Genomic DNA, 16,876 nt, shown 5'->3' with positions numbered 1-16,876 from the left:
AAGGAACGAAATTAACCCTTGACTCTTCCCTTTCCAATCACCACTGGCAGCACAGCGATGGAGCTGGCACGCTGCAGCCACCACGAGGGCCGTGCTGCTGGGAAGTGCACATCCTGCTGGACACAGTGCCCAGCTGTGTCACACTGCTGCTCACCACCAGCATCAGGGACACGGCCCCGACCCAGGCTTTGCCACAGAGGAGCTCTGCTATGAACTGCATTACCTTGCAGGCTCATGCCGCTAGGGATCAAGTCTGCTAGCCTAGCTCATGGCTCCATGAATTAAACATTTGTTCAGACGAGGATACGCAGCCTTTTCATACTCACTCCTATTGACTTGGAACGGTTGGCCAGTTCCAGGCAGACTTCACAGAGAGAGTGCAGTCCTGAAGATACAGCAGCTCCTCTCAGCTCTGTGAAGAGCAACGAGACCACACAGAAGACAGAGCTGAGAGGAGAGGAGGGCTCCAACCATGATTAACCCATACTATTAGGCACCAGGAAGTCTCACACCAAGTCAGGGCTGCTGCTTTGCCTTCATGCAGACAGGCTTTGTTCTGGCAGCAAGACACTCAAGCCTCTCAGTGCTGGAGCACTTTGATGAGAAAGAACAACAGAAGAAAGTGACAGAACTGCAGGAGGGGCATAAGCGTTCCCCAACAGCTCTGCAAGGCCAACATTTCGCATGCCCACCACGTGCTGGGGAGCGAATTGGATGAAAGCATCCCGGGGTTATCCTGCAGCCCACCAAGGACACACGTGAGCTGTGCACACATCTCCCAGCTGCCAGAGCCCAGAAAGCAGCATCAGCGCAGCACGCTCTGCCCTTCAGCACCTCGGGGTGGGAAGCAAAGAGGAAGGTGTGGGAGCACAGACTCGCAAACAAGCAGAGGGACTCAGAGTACTGCCCCGGAAAAGTCATCCTCGCCTCATTAAGAGGCTTCAGCAGAACAGACAGGATGCTTCCCTGAGACATAATGTAATGAATCAGCGGCCAAATGGGAGCGAGCTCAGGGTCAGGCCCTACCTGAGAACAGGCACAGCGTTAGAGCGCCGTGGTTCACAACCTGAACACATCTCCACCAAGCAAGCAGCAAACAGGACCCAGGAGGAGTCAGCTCCCGGCACCTGCTGCTCACACAGCTCGGCTGGGCACGGGCCTGGGGCACAGCACTGCTGCAGGCGGCTCTGCCAGCCCCCGGCCCCAGCCCCCACCTCCATCCCACCCAGCATGACTCAGCTCCGGGAATGCCGGGGGCTGAAACAAACCCCAGGTGGCTTCTAACGCCAGCATGAACAGGCTCTGGGTACATACTGCTGATAAAGGAGGCAGCTTCTACTGTGAATCACTGTCCTGTGAAGGCTTTCAGACCCCACAAGCATCCTTGGAGAGGTGCTGTCACGTCCCAGACTCCTTTCACAGATCACAGATCAGATCACAGCCTCATGCCCATCCTGTGCAGGCAGAGAAATAAAAAGGGCCAAACCTGCAGTGCTTTAAAACCAAAGGATTACGTTTCTAGTTCTTCTTTCAAGGAAACAAAATTCAACATTTGTAAAGCTGTGAAAAAAAATAAATAAAATACAAAGGATAAAGTTTGCACTGATATCAAAGAGGTATTCAGTTGAGAATAGACTTCAAGGGGTCTGCTATTGATGGTGTACGTACTGGATGGGTACGTGTGACCTTTAGAAGATGGATGAAAGCTGCACGAGCTGCAGCTGCAGGCTGTCAGGGCTGGGAGGAGCAGCAGTGCTGAGCACACGGCTGCACAGAGCTGTGCTGGAGGCATGGCACCACGGCCCAGCAGGGAAATGCTGCTCTGCCAGTAACACCAGCACATGCTTGGACTTCCTTCTCCCCACCTGTGGGCTGCTCAGCTTCATGAGCCTTCACTCCAGTGCAGGTCAGTGGGCAAACAGAGCACAAAGCAGGCAGGGCAGGGTGGGGGAGCCCGTGGGCAGGGGACCCACGGTGCAACAGGTCCATCACACCTCGTGTTCCCATCACCATTCCTCTCAGTGGGATCCTGGTTCAACCCCTGACTTCCAGCAGCAGGTGAAGACAGATACGCTTTTATTTCCTCACAGCAGCAAAGAGAAAATAATGAATTTCCCATAACCTCAGCTCTTTAATCCTCAGGAAAGAGGGAAGGGAAGGGAAGGGAAGGGAAGGGAAGGGAAGGGAAGGGAAGGGAAGGGAAGGGAAGGGAAGGGAAGGGAAGGGAAGGGAAGGGAAGGGAAGGGAAGGGAAGGGAAGGGAAGGGAAGGGAAGGGAAGGGAAGGGAAGGGAAGGGAAGGGAAGGGAAGGGAAGGGAAGGGAAGGGAAGGGAAGGGAAGGGAAGGGAAGGGAAGGGAAGGGAAGGGAAGGGAAGGGAAGGGAAGGGAAGGGAAGGGAAGGGAAGGGAAGGGAAGGGAAGGGAAGGGAAGGGAAGGGAAGGGAAGGGAAGGGAAGGGAAGGGAAGGGAAGGGAAGGGAAGGGAAGGGAAGGAAGCTGCTGATTCAGAGTATGTATGGAAGCTCAGATAAAAAGAAACCGTGGGGAGAATAAAGTGCCGTTCTGCCTGCTGGCTCAAACTGAAAAGACTTAACCCAGGGAAGGTCACTTCTCAAAGGGAGATGTCAAGGCACCTGCAATGCAGCTGATGCCTCCAAGGCATCCAGGCCTCCCGCTGTCTCTCTGCCACTTGCCCTGAGTTTCCCATCAGCACAGCAGCTCAACACTTGCACTCCCCTCAAACAGCTGCAAACCAACCACCTCTGATATACACAGAAAATACCAGAGATCTGCTAATCTGATCAAGGAATTGAGCATGACCTTTATGTGATTAACAATATCTTAATGATTAATGGTTAAAATTAATGTAATGGTTAAAATTTTCTGTCGTGTACAGAGATGGGCTGGCTCCTGCACACAACTCAGAGAGTTCAGGGCCCCCCAGTCTGCAAAGGCCATTTCTGAGCCACGTTCTGCTTCACCCACAGATTTCGAGTGGCAGCTCTCAGATACATAGTTCCACATCTTCCACAATTAAATGTGAGTTGTAAATGACTTCATGAATGTAAAAAGCTTCCCTCAGCATCGAAGGAAGTTTATCATATAGACATAACTATCCCAAAAATGACAGATGAATCATTGCAGCGTTTTGATGAAATCATACACAGTTCTGATGGCTGAAAGACTGTGATGCTGTAAACTTCATCCTTCCTTAACATAAAACACAAACCAAAGCTGCTGTGATGTGCTCTTCAAAGTCAGAGAGGCTCTGCCCGGAGTCACAAACACTGTGTCCCCTTTGTTCCTCCCGAGTAGAAGTAACTTCCCAGCACACACAGTGCTGCCACACACCAGAATCAACCTCTGCTCCCAGAAAATTTCCACCTGGAAGGATGAGTCTCCTCCCCTGACCTCAGAATCAGCGCTAGCTGCTCTTTGACAGTGAGGTTTTGGCTCAGATTTTTTGTCTTTGGCAACGAGCAGAAGTCACAACACCAAGATTTCCTGTTCCTGTCAGAAGCATCTGCTGTCTGCTTCAGCTTTACATCACTACTGAAGGAAGGAATTAAATCATTCTCCACTGTCCCACCTAACCTCAGAAACCTGACATAGCTCTCCTTTCAGCTTTTGCCTCCTCTTGCTCAAGAGACACGAGCACAGATGGGGGTGACTATTCAAAACCCACCTCTCCCTGACTTACACCGCATTCGGCATAACATTTTCATTAGCCCTCCTCCCGTGGGATTCACAGCCCAGGCAGGCGGGGATCTGTGCGGGCAGATTCTGCCCCGAGCACACCAGAACGATGCAACAGACACCTCCATTAACTGGGGCTGCGATGAAACACCTTCATTAGCAAGCAGTGCTAACAACAGAGCCACTGCTCACAGCATCTGATCAGACAGGGAGAAACCAGCCCAGGCGACCAGAGCAGAAGGAAACGAGGGGATAAAGCTTTCTTCTGATTGTTCAACTCATGTTCAGGTTTATTTCAGCAGTGCAGGGAGATACGAAGGTGCTCGCACCGACCTCTAAACGAGTTTGTGCTGTTTCACAAGTTTAAAATTCCATGCTTTGCCCAACTTCTAAGCTGCATCTCCTCGCCCCAGCGTAACGCAGTCCCAGCACAAACCCCACACTACACAACCATTGCACGAGATGATGTGACAACCAAACCCAGCAACTGCCATGAGCCATGACCAGGGCTGCTGTCCAGTCCGTTGGGTGCAGATGTCCCACCCAAAGAGAAGGGCACAGCTCCTGCTGGGACACAGTAAAATGCAGGTGACAAATAACTGTGAAACAGTAACAACACAGTGAAGTCTCATACATGCATGCTCAGCTTCCACTGCAAATAAACAGCGTGAAATGCTGAGATAAAAGCAGCAAATACAGCGACAGCGTCAGTGAGACAGGGAATGGAAAAGGAATATAAAGCAGCAAATCAAACTAATTGACTTCCCGAGCTATCCAGCTCTCTGATCATCCTCTCCCACCTTCTCCCACGCAGTTGGCAAAAAAAAACCTAATTTAAAAAAATATCAACAAAAACTCTTTGGCAGAATTCATTCCTGAGTGTGGCATCTGCCTGAGGCTGTGAAGCACTCCTGGCCATGCTGTGTGGGCCCTGGCACGGCCGCAGCACTGCCTCCACCCCACCACCAGCTCCCACCCACAATAAACCCCTCAGGAAACAGAAAGCTGACAAATGGCCTTTAAGTGCTCAGAATTGTGCCGTAGCTGGAGTACGGCTGCTTGACATGAATTAAAGCAGTGCTTCACAGCAACAAAGCGCTTTTCTGAAGGTATTTTTCCTGTGTTTGCTTCCACAGTGAAAATAATTAATTTCAGCAACAATACCATTCAAGTGAACACAATGGCAAGCATCCGACGAAGCACCCGAGGAATGCCAGCGCCGAGTGCCCAAGCCTACCTTGCCAAAGCTTCCCTTCCCAATCGCCCGGAGGATCTGGAAGTGGTCAAAGTTCACTACAAGATAAAGAAAAAAGAATTTAAATTGGTAAGTGCTTCACAGCAAAGAGCTCAGATTTACAAAGCTGGGGGGACGAGTGAAGAGCTGTACTAAATCGCCGCCTTGCCTCGCGTGCAAGATGCACAACACCGCTTGTTTCTCCCTCGGTGGTCCCTGACCTGCTCGATGTTGGTAGCAATGCTCAGGGACAGTTTGCTAAGCAGACCTGTGGTGATAGGGGACTGTCACAGAGGCACTACAAACGAGCACATGAGCTCCGGGAGGAGGATGGGGCCAGGATGTGAGCACAGAGCTGTGGCAGCTCCGCTCCCCTCCTCCCCCCTGTGCACACTCAGTTGGTGCTTTATTTGTGTTCTCCAAAGGACAGCAATTAGCAGATGGGAATGACTTCCACTCTCCTCATGTACCGACCCATCTGCACTGGATCTGCCACTTGCTCCACAGCCACAGCGAGGACTCACAACAGGAGAGGACAAGGTGGTAACCCATCAGTTCCTGCCTGCGTCAGCAACTGCTGCAAACAAAACCCCTTCCACCAACCTATTGCTGCAATCTAATCCAATACCAGGCTTAAATAAATAGAGAAGTGCCTGTTTGTACCAACGATGATGCAGCCCCCAGTGCCATGTAACTGGAGTGCCTCGCAGACAAATGAAGGAAGAAATACTGCCACGAAAGCCCATACGATGGGCACAGCATCAGTGCCACGCACAAACCGCCTCCTCGTTCCCCGATCCCTGTGTCCCCCCAGCCCAGTGACCCTGTCCATCCACGAGAGCCTGCCCTGGTGCAGGAGCCCACCACCTCCCCACCAGGAGAGCAGTGCTGCAGGACTTCAGCAGGAGTGACACGCGATGGGAAGAGCGCACTGAACGCGTGCTTGACAGAGAGCAGAGCAAAAATCACACAGGAAGAGTGGGAGCACAGAATTCACCATAAATATTCTGAGTCCCACTCCCATATCTCCAGTAAACTCACATCTGCCATCTCCGAGGATGAATCAAAAGCCTACACATGCCCGCGGAGTTCCTATTATCCTTTTCTGCTAGGCTTATATCCAAAATATTGTTATCGTCACTTCTGTGGGACATTTTCTGCAGAAGAACTCTGACAATTCTGCCAAATGAAATGGAAAACAGCATGCTGGCCAGCTGCCTCCGCAGCCCCCGCCGCGTCCCCCCAGCGGCAGCTCCACCGTGGGAGGCACAGGTGGGGCTGCCCCCATCCTTCCCACACCCCCAGCATGGGGGAGGCATCTCCCCACCACAGCCCTCCCTCGGCAACGAGCAGCTCCCCCAGCAGCACTCAGCAGAGCTGGGCTCCGCTGTGCGACGTGGGCAGGGGCACAGGGGCAGCTCAGAGACCACGGCCCCTGGCAGGAGCAGGCTGCAGCCACACAGCACTGTGCTGAGGCCCTCCTACCACCCCGAGCACAGACACTGCCCCAGGAGACACACAGCCAGGCTGCAACCTGCCGCTGGTACCCGTGCTGAAATCCAGCCTCCCAGCGCCAGTGCTGAGGCACCGTGGGCAGCACGTGCAAGCAAATCCATGAACTGAACCAGGAAATACTCAGAGGAACCACAAGCACGGCCATCGTGCACCAGTGCTCGTGTCCTCCGGGCCCGACAGGACGGCCTTGGACAATTCTCCAGTACAACATTTGAATACTGTGGAGGAAAGCACTGCTGCTTAGAAAACAGAACCCCAACTGCCATTTTCACGTCACCATGACTACTGCTGATCCAGATTAAGCTTGGTAGTCAAGGAATAAATGGAGATACGAACGCTCACCAGGCCCCTGAGCCTATGGGCAATGTGTCCCTTTGAAAACTAAATACAGCCCTGCTGAGCTGAAGTGTTCCAGTTCCATTCTCTTCTTCAGGAATGAGCAGGCGATCCCAGTACGTAAGAGGCAAACCTGAGCATCAGAGGGAGAAGAGCATCAGAGGGAGAAGGAGCAGCACGATGCTCTCTGTGCACAACGTGTGGCACTTCAGAAAAGGAAAACATCTCAGCAGAGCAAGTGTGGCAGCAGGGCCTGGTGCAAGCCATAGCAAAGCACTGACTGCAGCTGGCTTCCAGCAGCAGAACCGTAGGACCAGCACCGCACAATTAACTTCATTGATGCACTTCTATACGGTGCCATAATTCATAGTGTTTGTCTACCCATTATATCACTGCAACCTAGCTCTGGGAGCAAACACCGCAGTAATTGATGCAGAACCATTAACACGCAGCCACAGGAACCACAGGCTTGCTGCCACGGCATGCCAGGAGCTTCAGCCCACAGCCCAGCTCACATCACCCCGACTCCTGCGGGCAGAGGGAAGGGCACTCCTCACTGCAGCCAGAGGTGGGAATGGTCTGAGAGCCACGGAGGGATCAGCACGTGCTGTGCCTGGGGCAGATCTTATGGCATCAGGCAGGCAGGGAAGGAGCACAGAGACCTGTAAGGAAGGCAAATACCTCAGTGCAAATAGAGGTCCCAATGAAAGGTTCAGCTGCTGAAAGGGGCAGGAGAGAGCAGCAGGAGGGATGGGAAAGAATTGGTATGGAAAGCTCTCAAAATGGAGGATGGGGCTGAACGAGTTGGAAAGATCAGGAAAATCAAAAGCAGGGACTGAGGTGAGATGTGAGGGGGAACACACACAGGGGAATGGTGGAAAGAGGGCAGTGCAGCACAGCGGGGAGCAGCCCCAGCATCCCAGGGCTGGAGCCCCTCTGCCCCACTCTGTCAGCTCCAAGGTGGCTGCATGGCACAGCACAAACCTCACGGCACAGGAAGAGCCCTGGGGGGCCAGGCTGCTTCACCTGTCCACATCTATGGAGGAGATTACATGGGTGAGAAAAATGGAAACCTGAACAGCAGCTGTCAGCAAACTCAAGGGAGCATTAACTACCCAGGAATGCTGGTAGACAGTGAGATAAATGAAAGGTATAATACAAGCCCAGCGCTAGAAATGAATGCGTTTAGAAACTGAGGATTCAAACATACCATTAGGAAGCAGCTCAGAAGTCGTGTAAAACCAATAAATCACTGTGTGATGAAAAATGAGCCCCTGACACTGTAAGGAATCAGATACACCATACAAAGCAACATCAGAGAAACCTCGGGGAGACGGGCTCACTGACACTGACCACAAACCCCTCCTAATGAATGCAAAAATACTGCTTACATCAGCCAGGATGATTCCCAAACATGGGCCAGTGCACGATGTTCATCTGCTTCTGCACCAGCGGGTTCAGCAGCACTGGAGATGGCTGTGAACAACACAGCACCTTGTTTGTGGCATCCCATTTCCTTTGCCAGCACTAATTCTGCTGGATTAATTAAATACTTGGCAACAACAACCCCGAGAGGTAACCTGTTTCTCAGCACCCAGCTGAGCTCCCCGTGGGTGCAGGGTGCTGGCTGAGCTCCCGGTGGTGCCGGCCAGAAGCAGAGCCCACCAGCACGTGTCCCCTGCACAGCCAACACGTGGGCTGAGCCCCGACAGCACTCCCCAGCCCTGCAGTACAGCACGTCCCCAACACCTGCAGCGCCCACACTGTGCCCAGGTACCCACACTGAAACGAGCAACCAGTGCCCGGGCCCACATGGGAGATGTTCTTAGTGCTCAGACATGGCCAGCAAGTCACCCCAGAAGGGTACTGCCAAGCACCCCGGTTGGGGTGGGTGATGGGATGGGAGAGACAGGAGGATGGAGCAGGGGTGGCTGTGCAGCTCTGCTGCTCCCCTTCCCGCACAGCCGCTGCTGCAGGATAATCACTGCTTCTCACTCCACAGCACCAGTCATTATTTTTCTTCATCTCTCCCTGCTATTTCTCCCAGAATAGAACAAAAGGATCAGGAAGGTTATTTGAGCCATTTAATCCCAGGGCGGTTCCATTATAATTACCAGGTTTGGTTGTTCCAGCCATGCAGGAAAAAAGAAGGAACAAAACGTCTCCCAGCACCTCCCCCCAGCCCCACAGCCACCACCCTCCAGACCCAACTCCACCCATCCCTGATCCTCAGGAAGGACAAGCAGTTTTAGATAAATGTATGTCAACAAAAACTGCAAACACATTTATGCCACAACACTGAATCCCCTGTCAAATTGTTCGCAGTGTGCAGGGATGTGGCAAAGCACACTGCAGGGCCAGGTCCTGCCTTGAGGCCACAGCACAGAGCATTCCACCCCAGAGGGGTTTGGTGGAGAACACTGACACTTAAAAAAAAATAGAAATAGTAATAATCTTAAAGAAATCAGTCTTGAAAAGTTGGCTGAAGACAAATTTTGAAGCAATTTCAAACCAAAAGCTGATGATGTACGCTGCCCAGCTGCTCTCACATCATACTTTGATCTTGGGGCATGGATCAGCCCAGGTTAAGGCAGCCAAAGAGATTTCATAGGACACAGAAATCAAACCCACACAGTGCAGGAACTCACTGTGCACAGGAAGAAACCTTTCCACTGTAACAAACCAGCTGCAGCACTCCCAGCTTCATGAGAAGGCAGCTCCCAGCTCTGGGCTGAGCAGCCAGCCAGCAGGGGCACATGAGGAAGCACAAAGTGCACGGAGCAGGACACAGCGAAAGCTAACCACGTCTGTAATAAAACTGTGGATGTGGAAGCTCAGGAAGCAAATCCAACATTAAATTGTGGAAGCATCAACCTGCCTGAATGAGCCCCAGTCCCCACAGCAGCTGTGGCACTGGAGCTGAAAGCACATGGGTGGCTGCTCCCCAACCTCTGCGCTCCAGCCGGTACCGCCCTATTCCAGGATCAGCCATGAGATCAGAGAACACGCTCCAGCTGAGGCTGTGCCCAAGGCACTGCCCTGAGGTCACCTCCATCTTCATGGAAGTCACTGCAACAGTCAGCACTATCAATCAATACCCATCAATAATGCATCTCCTTACAGACCCTCGGGATCGTGACTTTGATGCACGTCAGATGGGAGAGCTCGCTCTCCTGCCTAAAGCCTGGGGGACGCAGCACGCTGCTGTGATCTGTGCTGGCTTTAAGTCAGCAGAGGGAAAACATAAAATCTGACGTGGGGGAAAAGAAACGAACTGCTGAGACAAAGTTTGTGTGAACACGTCTGAGCACGGAGGAGGATCAGGCTTAATGAGTGACACTGCAGCACAACGCAACTGTTACCTCTCTGCTCCAGCACTGAGCACCACCAGCCCTGCCAGCACTTCAGCTCAGCTGCAGCTTCCTCCTGTCCTGTCTGCATGCCCCGTGAAGCCAGGAAGGGCAGTGGCTGTCACAGCGCGCTGCTGGAAGCTCCCTGCAGCCCACCGAGGAGCCCTCTCCAGCAGCACTAACCACTTGGAGCAGGAAGCTTTCTGGAGTTCTGCTGTAAGGATGAGCAGAATAGCTGTTCCCTCCATTAAGCAGCAGCAGCCGGGGGGGCCCACGCCACAAACTGCTGCCTTCAGTGCTCCTGCCTGGGAGGGCAGCTCCCAGCTCCCCCCATGGAGGAAAGCAGCAGGTGGAAGGCAGCAGACCGGCTGCCTGGCTCCGCGCACCACCATCCCCACTGCAGCTCCTCCTGTGCGCGTTGCTTCAGTGTTACTGAATTATTCACAGCTCACAACGCGTGTTTGTGCTGCCCACAGTTCGCAGTCGGAGTTACTTACAGAAATAGGCCAGTCTCATCCCAGAGAAGAATTAACATACATTTCTTGTGCTCCGCTGTTTCTATTTTTGGACTCTGCTCCACATGAGGATGGGACAATTTTAAACCCCTGCATTTTTCATGCTGCTCCGTCACGCTAAGCCTGCAGACACCACAGCACGTCCTGACTTCACATTCTTAACAAACCCCACCCAGCAAGTGCTGCTCTGTCGGGCCCAGCACAGCTCCTGCAGCACTGAGATGACCACAGGCTGTGCCACACAGATGGGAGAGCAAAGAAACGCAGCCCAGTGGGTGCAAAGGGGGCAGAGGACCGCAGCACCGTGGGGCCGTGCATCTTACACCCAGAGCTGCCCAGGATGACAGCCCCAGGTGCACTGCAGCTCAGTGGGACACGGAGGGATGCTGCCTGCAGAGCTGCCGACGCAGCGCGTTAACTGCGGCATCGCTTTGTTCCCGTAGCACACTGAAGTGGTCGTTACCTACTTGGTAAGAAGAGAGCTAATAACAGCATTGCACACAAGCCTAGCTAGCATTTGATTCAGTCCAAGTGTTGAGCTCAACAGCAAACAGCGTAACGCTAACTCCCACTAGCCTTTGTCAGGAGAGTTCCTGCTCAGTGGCACAGCTTCTCACGCGCAGCACGATCAGCTCCTTGGCCTTAACGTTAGTGATGTGCAGCCAGGTGGCACCCGATATCCCTCCTGCCCCAGCTGCACCCAGCAACACACGTGTAACAGTTCCACTGCACATACGCTGATGGAGATAATTAGGACTCCTGTAGAGCTGAGCTCAACTTCTTCAGCGTTGTCTAAACCAAGAACAGCATGTTCTGGAAGCCACACTGTGCAGCACAGACTCTGTGCAGACAACTGGCTTCACCAGTCTACAGCAAGCCAGCAAAGGACAACGTTGCTCAGGATAAATACCCAACACTCCATTCCCTGGGCTTCCAAATTCTTCTACCATTGGCTTTGGTTTCAAGAGGATCAAACTGGGAAACAAGTCAAAAAAGCCTCACGTATATGCACTCTGAAATGGATGGTACTAAATGCGAAACAACAAAAAAAGGAAAGCCTCAATTTAAGAACACAATAAACTGAACTATTCCGTCCATGGCACTCTATTGAGCGTGAGGAGACTGCAGCAGACAAGTGAAGAGAAATCACCCCCAGGAGCACACAAAGCCAGCAACAATCTGTGCTAGCTGATGGAGCCATTGCCGTGGGACACCTCGGCCACAGCAACAGGCACCAGCACGTACCAGCACATACCAGCAGGCACCAGCGTGAATCCAAATTCCTGGATTCAAATCCTGTTATTTCTAAAATAATTTCAAGGTACTCAGCAATATGTTGCAACTGCTCCCCTGGTTTGGGGTTTGTTTTTTTCCCCTCAAATTCACACTGACTTATTAAATAAATTCCTTTTTCCATCTGCTCGTTATTGTTGCATCAGCACTATCTGACTTGTCAGGGAAAAGTCCTGAAACCCGAATGTAATTGCTACCATCAGAAAAGCCCAAACTTAAGGGTATGTTCCACCAAATAGGATAACATTTTTCAACCATTCTCCACTTCATCTGAGTGGTGTGACAAGGAGCCACACGAGGTGCAGCGATGCAGTCCTGAACTGGAGTGCCACCGTGCAGGCATTATGAGCCCAGTGGCAGCTCGCTGCCCGCAGTGCACCTCAGCTCCAGCACCAGTGCCAACAGGGATTCTTTTCTCCCCACTGTGCTTTGTAATTATTTTTCTTTTCCTATGACACTGCCTATAGAAAAAAAGATGTGAATATTGTCTGAGCCACTTGTACAGACACTGCGTGCTCCTGGACCCTGTCACGTGCAGTGCCCTGGTCCTGGGTCTGCCTCAGAATGGAAAAGAGCAATGGGAACACAAATGATCTGCTCAGACCACCTCTGGTCCTCCAGATATGCTGTCATTAACAGCAACGATGTCATACTGCCATTCCTTGGGGCCTCAGTCCCAGCCCTTCAGTGCCCCCAGGAGCCATAGTGACAAAGCAGGAGCAGCAAGCAATGATGGGATACGTTAGGGAAAGCATAATCAGTGTAACAATGACAAACAAGAGAAAATTGTGCCACCTGGACTTGACAGACTTTCCATTTCCACATCGCAGCATCTCACCTTCCAGATTATCTCTCACCTGATGCACCAGATTTAAAGCAACTCCTCCTTAAATAAGGACGCTGTTCTTACGTGGCAGCTACACGCTGCAAATGTCTCCGTTAAAAGCAATTTGTGGGAACAAAAAAAAGGAAAGGAAAAAATGAAGCCAGCTGAGGAGAGGTCAGCACACAGCTGGGGAGCTCAGCACTGCATCGGCCACCTCTCATTACAAATTGCAGAGATCAGAACCAGCAGAGCTGTACACCCACGGCTTTCCACCGGCTCCCCAGCACCGCCAGCCCCCGAAGCAGGACGTGGGATCCCGGCTGTCCTGGGGAGGGCAGCGAGCTGAGACACACGTGGGGAAGTGAGGCAGAGCATGGTGTGATTTACCCTTCCTCCTCTCAGCCTCTCTCCTCCTCGCTGACATCTCCAGCACTTCCCAGTTTGACTTCATGAAGGGAAAGTGTTCTCCCTATTCCCTAAAGGCAAATATGATTTTCCTGCCTTCTGGAGGAAAGAAAAAATTGCTGAAAATCTGTTTCCTCTCAACTCAAAAATATCGACAGGAAGACTGAATGTCTCCCGAATCAGCTTAATGGTGCCCAGGTATATTCAAAATCCATCATCAGCTTCAAATACATGAAGAGATGTTTATATTAAAACACCGTAATTAACCGCTGCGGGGAAGCCACGTGCTGCAAGGAGCCAAGCCCAGCTCCTGGGATGAACAGAGCACAACCGCTTGGCAGAGCCGACCAGTCCGACCTGGGAACCACAAGGACACAGCAGGCCCACACCAGCAGCCCCACCCCATGTGCCCCATGCCCATCCCCACAGAGCCCTCAGCAGAGGAGCACTGCCAGTGGTCCACCCGCAGAGCTGTGCCCAGCAGCCAGGCTCGCCCTGTCGGGCAGGGCTGCAGCTGGGCAGCTCCCCTCAGCTCCATCGGCACCGTTCCGTTTTTTAAACAAGTATGTAATTTGCAATATTGAACGAAATATGGAATAAATACCACTTGTCACTACCCGGTGCTACAACTTCTTTAAGCCTATAATTACTCACAAAAGCCTTTTACAACCATATAAATCTCCCACGGATCCCTCTCTAAATAAGTTTGGGCTGAATCTGAAGATTTCCATCCGAGAAGATGGGAACTTATTTTAACTTACTCAGCCCCCGGGTCTGCCTGAAGGACGAGGAGGAAAGGACAGAGACCAGCTCTGTACAGCTGCCAGCACAGCCCAGGAAGCTCCCAGCAGGGCCCTGTGCAGCCCTCCAGCCCTGCCCCACACTGCCCCCCAACACCTCCCCAGCACAGCACACAGCGTGCCCCAGCTGAGGTGGCTGACAGAGGGGGAGGCAACGAGAAGGGCACGGCTCTCACAGGTAAGAAATAGGAAATGGGGCCTCAAGGAGCCCACGGCTGCAGGGGCAGTCCCCCTGAGCCCCCTGCAGCCCCTCCAACCTGGGAGCACCGCTCAGCCACATCAGCATTGCGTGTGCTGCAACGCAGCCGCCAGAAAACTCAATTTGACAAGAGTTTTCCATGGATATATCTCTCTGAGCAGCTCACCATCAGCTCAGACAGACACTGACAGACGTAGAAAGTCCCCTATTAAATGTTAGATGACCATTTGCAGTCTTAGAATGGCTAAGCTTTATTGCCCGATAGTTCTGCCTTCACAACGCACACTTGTCTTCCTCCCAGACTGTTTAATCTCCAGCTCTTGCTACCATGGAAAGATACAGAAACATCAATAAAAGGGAAATAAGAGCACATCTTTACTGTCACGAAAATGGGGCAGATGCATCACAGTGCACACGACTTGCCCACGTGGCCGGGAGCTGCTCCTCGTGTGCCGTCGGCCCAACACGCACCGCGGGCTCTGAGTTCACTGCAGCAGGAAGCCAGGCTCTGTCCGAGCTGCCCAAGTACACTGCACACTGTGCCAGGACTGCACGGACACCATCCGCCAAACGGAGACTACACCAGGGCACTGTCAGCAACTCCACTTCTGCACAAAGCCACATCCCGTGCGCTCAGCACCGCGCGGACCCGACCTACCCACACTGCCTTCTCTTATAATAGGTTCCTAATGTTTTCAAACATGAGGAAGGTGGTTTTATTGTCTTTTGGGCAAGAAGGGCTCAGAACGCATTAATGCCTTGCTCTGTTAACAAAGGAACTATGGCAACACAACTATAGCTGCCAAGAGAATTACTGAAACAAGGTTTAACAGTTCATGAGCAGCCAGATGATGTCAGACTCAGCTTTTAAGACCAGTCCGCATCTGTCCATTAGAACTTAATGTCCCAGAAGCTTGGGTTGGCCGCTATTAAATAGTCTTCCTTTCAGCCCAATTATCAGCAATAAAAGCAATTTTCTAAATAACAGGTTAGAGCTGTACAAAATGCGGCCAGACCGTGCCCATGGATCACAACACAACTGTTAGCACTCCTTTTGTTAAGGAGCAATTATCTCCATGTCAGAGAAGGGAACCAAATTTAACGCGTGCGTTACAGGAATGGAAAATCTACCGTGGCTGGCACAGAGCACCCATCTGCTGCACACCCCGAGCGTGCGGAGGAGATGGAAGAATTTGCTGAGGCCCTATTCGTGTCAGCCCGTTCCTGAAGGAAGCTCAATTCCTGTGTACTTATTTGCTTCAAGCTGAGCTGATTAAAATCTTTTAAGAAATTACTTCCAGTGAAAATTAGTGCCTAAAACACAAGGATGGTTACGTTAGGGAACCACACTGAGTTGGCAGACGCGCTGGCAGATCTTCTCAATTGGGAGAAACCAAAAACATTCCCGTGACTTCTGAAGCATCTTCTGCCTCTGGCTGCCTCCTTCCCCGTCCTCAGCTCGGAGGAAGAAGCTCTCCAGCTTTGCTGTGACACAGACCAAAGCACAAGGGAAGGGCTGCATCCCTTGAGCAGCTTTCACCCAACGCGGTGCACAAAGAACACCAGGCTGACTGCCCTCCCCATGCCCTGCACCCACTGAGGAGCCCCAGCCCCCAGCTCCAGGGCCCCCAAAGCACGGGGCCTGCAGCTCTGCCATCCTCAGCCACACCCGCTGGGCATCAGCTGGCAGCGAAACTGAGAGGCAGAATGCAGACACAGGCAGCACCCCTGCAATTTCCCATGAGGAATCGGTGACAGGGGTAAATTATCAGCACTGGTGCAAGTCAGACTTCTGCTGTAACAACAACACAAATCTCACACACTATGCGTACCTTGACGCCTGCATAAAAGATGTGCTCCCAAAGCACACAATATCTGCTGACATCCTCTATTTCGGGAAGCAGGCCCTCAGCTCCCTTCCATTCGTGAAGCACTGAAAGCCTGTGATTACCATCAAGCACATGCTATCTTCGTGAAAAACACAAACAAAGCAAGGGGCAGAGAGCAGGAGCACTGCGGGCCACGAGCAGCACCCTGAGCTGGGAGCACCCAGCTCCCATCTGGGAGCTCATGGCACAGAGCGGGACAGGCTGGGCAGGGAGAACCGGACCGTGTCAGGAAAGTGGGACAAACAGAGCCTCGCCAAAGGGATGAAACATGCTCTTACAGTGGAGGAAATGAAGTAAGCGCAGCAGGGATCTGCAGCAACATGCAGGTGAGGAAGCTGGGAGGACCCAGCAGTGCCTCGCTGTGCCCAGGGCCAGCACAGCCGCAGGGTCTGCCTGGAAGCAGAGCAGAGCTGGCTGAGGCTGCCTCTGCAGCACTGCCTGTGGGGTCCCCACGGGCCACAGCACACGCAGCTGTGTATGGGGTCGAGCCACAGTTCATTACTACCAAAATGTTTTGGCAACTCCTCAGCAACATCTCGGGAACAAGAAATGCACGGTTTGGTGGAACTCCTCAGGGTGAGCATCCTTCCCACAAAGAAATTATCCACCATGAAGCAGCCTCAGCTCTTCATGTGAACGTTACGTGAGAGATGAGGAAATGTTCTCTATGAAGTGAACATCTCAGTAACAGATGGCTCGTATTTGGATTGCTCCATCATAAATACAATATTCACCATTTGGAAGAATATGAGCAGTACAGCTGTCCATTGTCCCCACGCAGAAATATTTTTTTCTTCATTAAATAAGGAAATCAAGTGTGG

General features: G+C 52.2%; 2 protein-coding genes across 2 annotated transcripts in view; both read right to left on the bottom strand.

Annotated features, from left to right (window-relative positions):
- Nucleotides 1–16,876, bottom strand: part of BNIP3 (BCL2 interacting protein 3) — a 139,391-nt gene that overhangs the window by 91,596 nt on the left and 30,919 nt on the right. The window lies entirely within an intron of this gene.
- Nucleotides 1–16,876, bottom strand: part of STK32C (serine/threonine kinase 32C) — a 45,464-nt gene that overhangs the window by 17,099 nt on the left and 11,489 nt on the right. The window contains exon 2 of the mRNA XM_065746429.1: nt 4,931–4,986. Within this exon, the coding sequence (XP_065602501.1) occupies nt 4,931–4,986 (56 nt within the window). The remainder of the gene's footprint in view (nt 1–4,930; nt 4,987–16,876) is intronic.

This window comes from Cyrtonyx montezumae, unplaced genomic scaffold, assembly GCF_038088225.1.
Source record: "Cyrtonyx montezumae isolate F1298 unplaced genomic scaffold, pur_monq_1.0 scaffold_4, whole genome shotgun sequence".
NCBI classification, from domain to species: Eukaryota; Metazoa; Chordata; class Aves; order Galliformes; family Odontophoridae; genus Cyrtonyx; species Cyrtonyx montezumae.
This window is presented reverse-complemented; position numbering and strand designations above follow the sequence as displayed.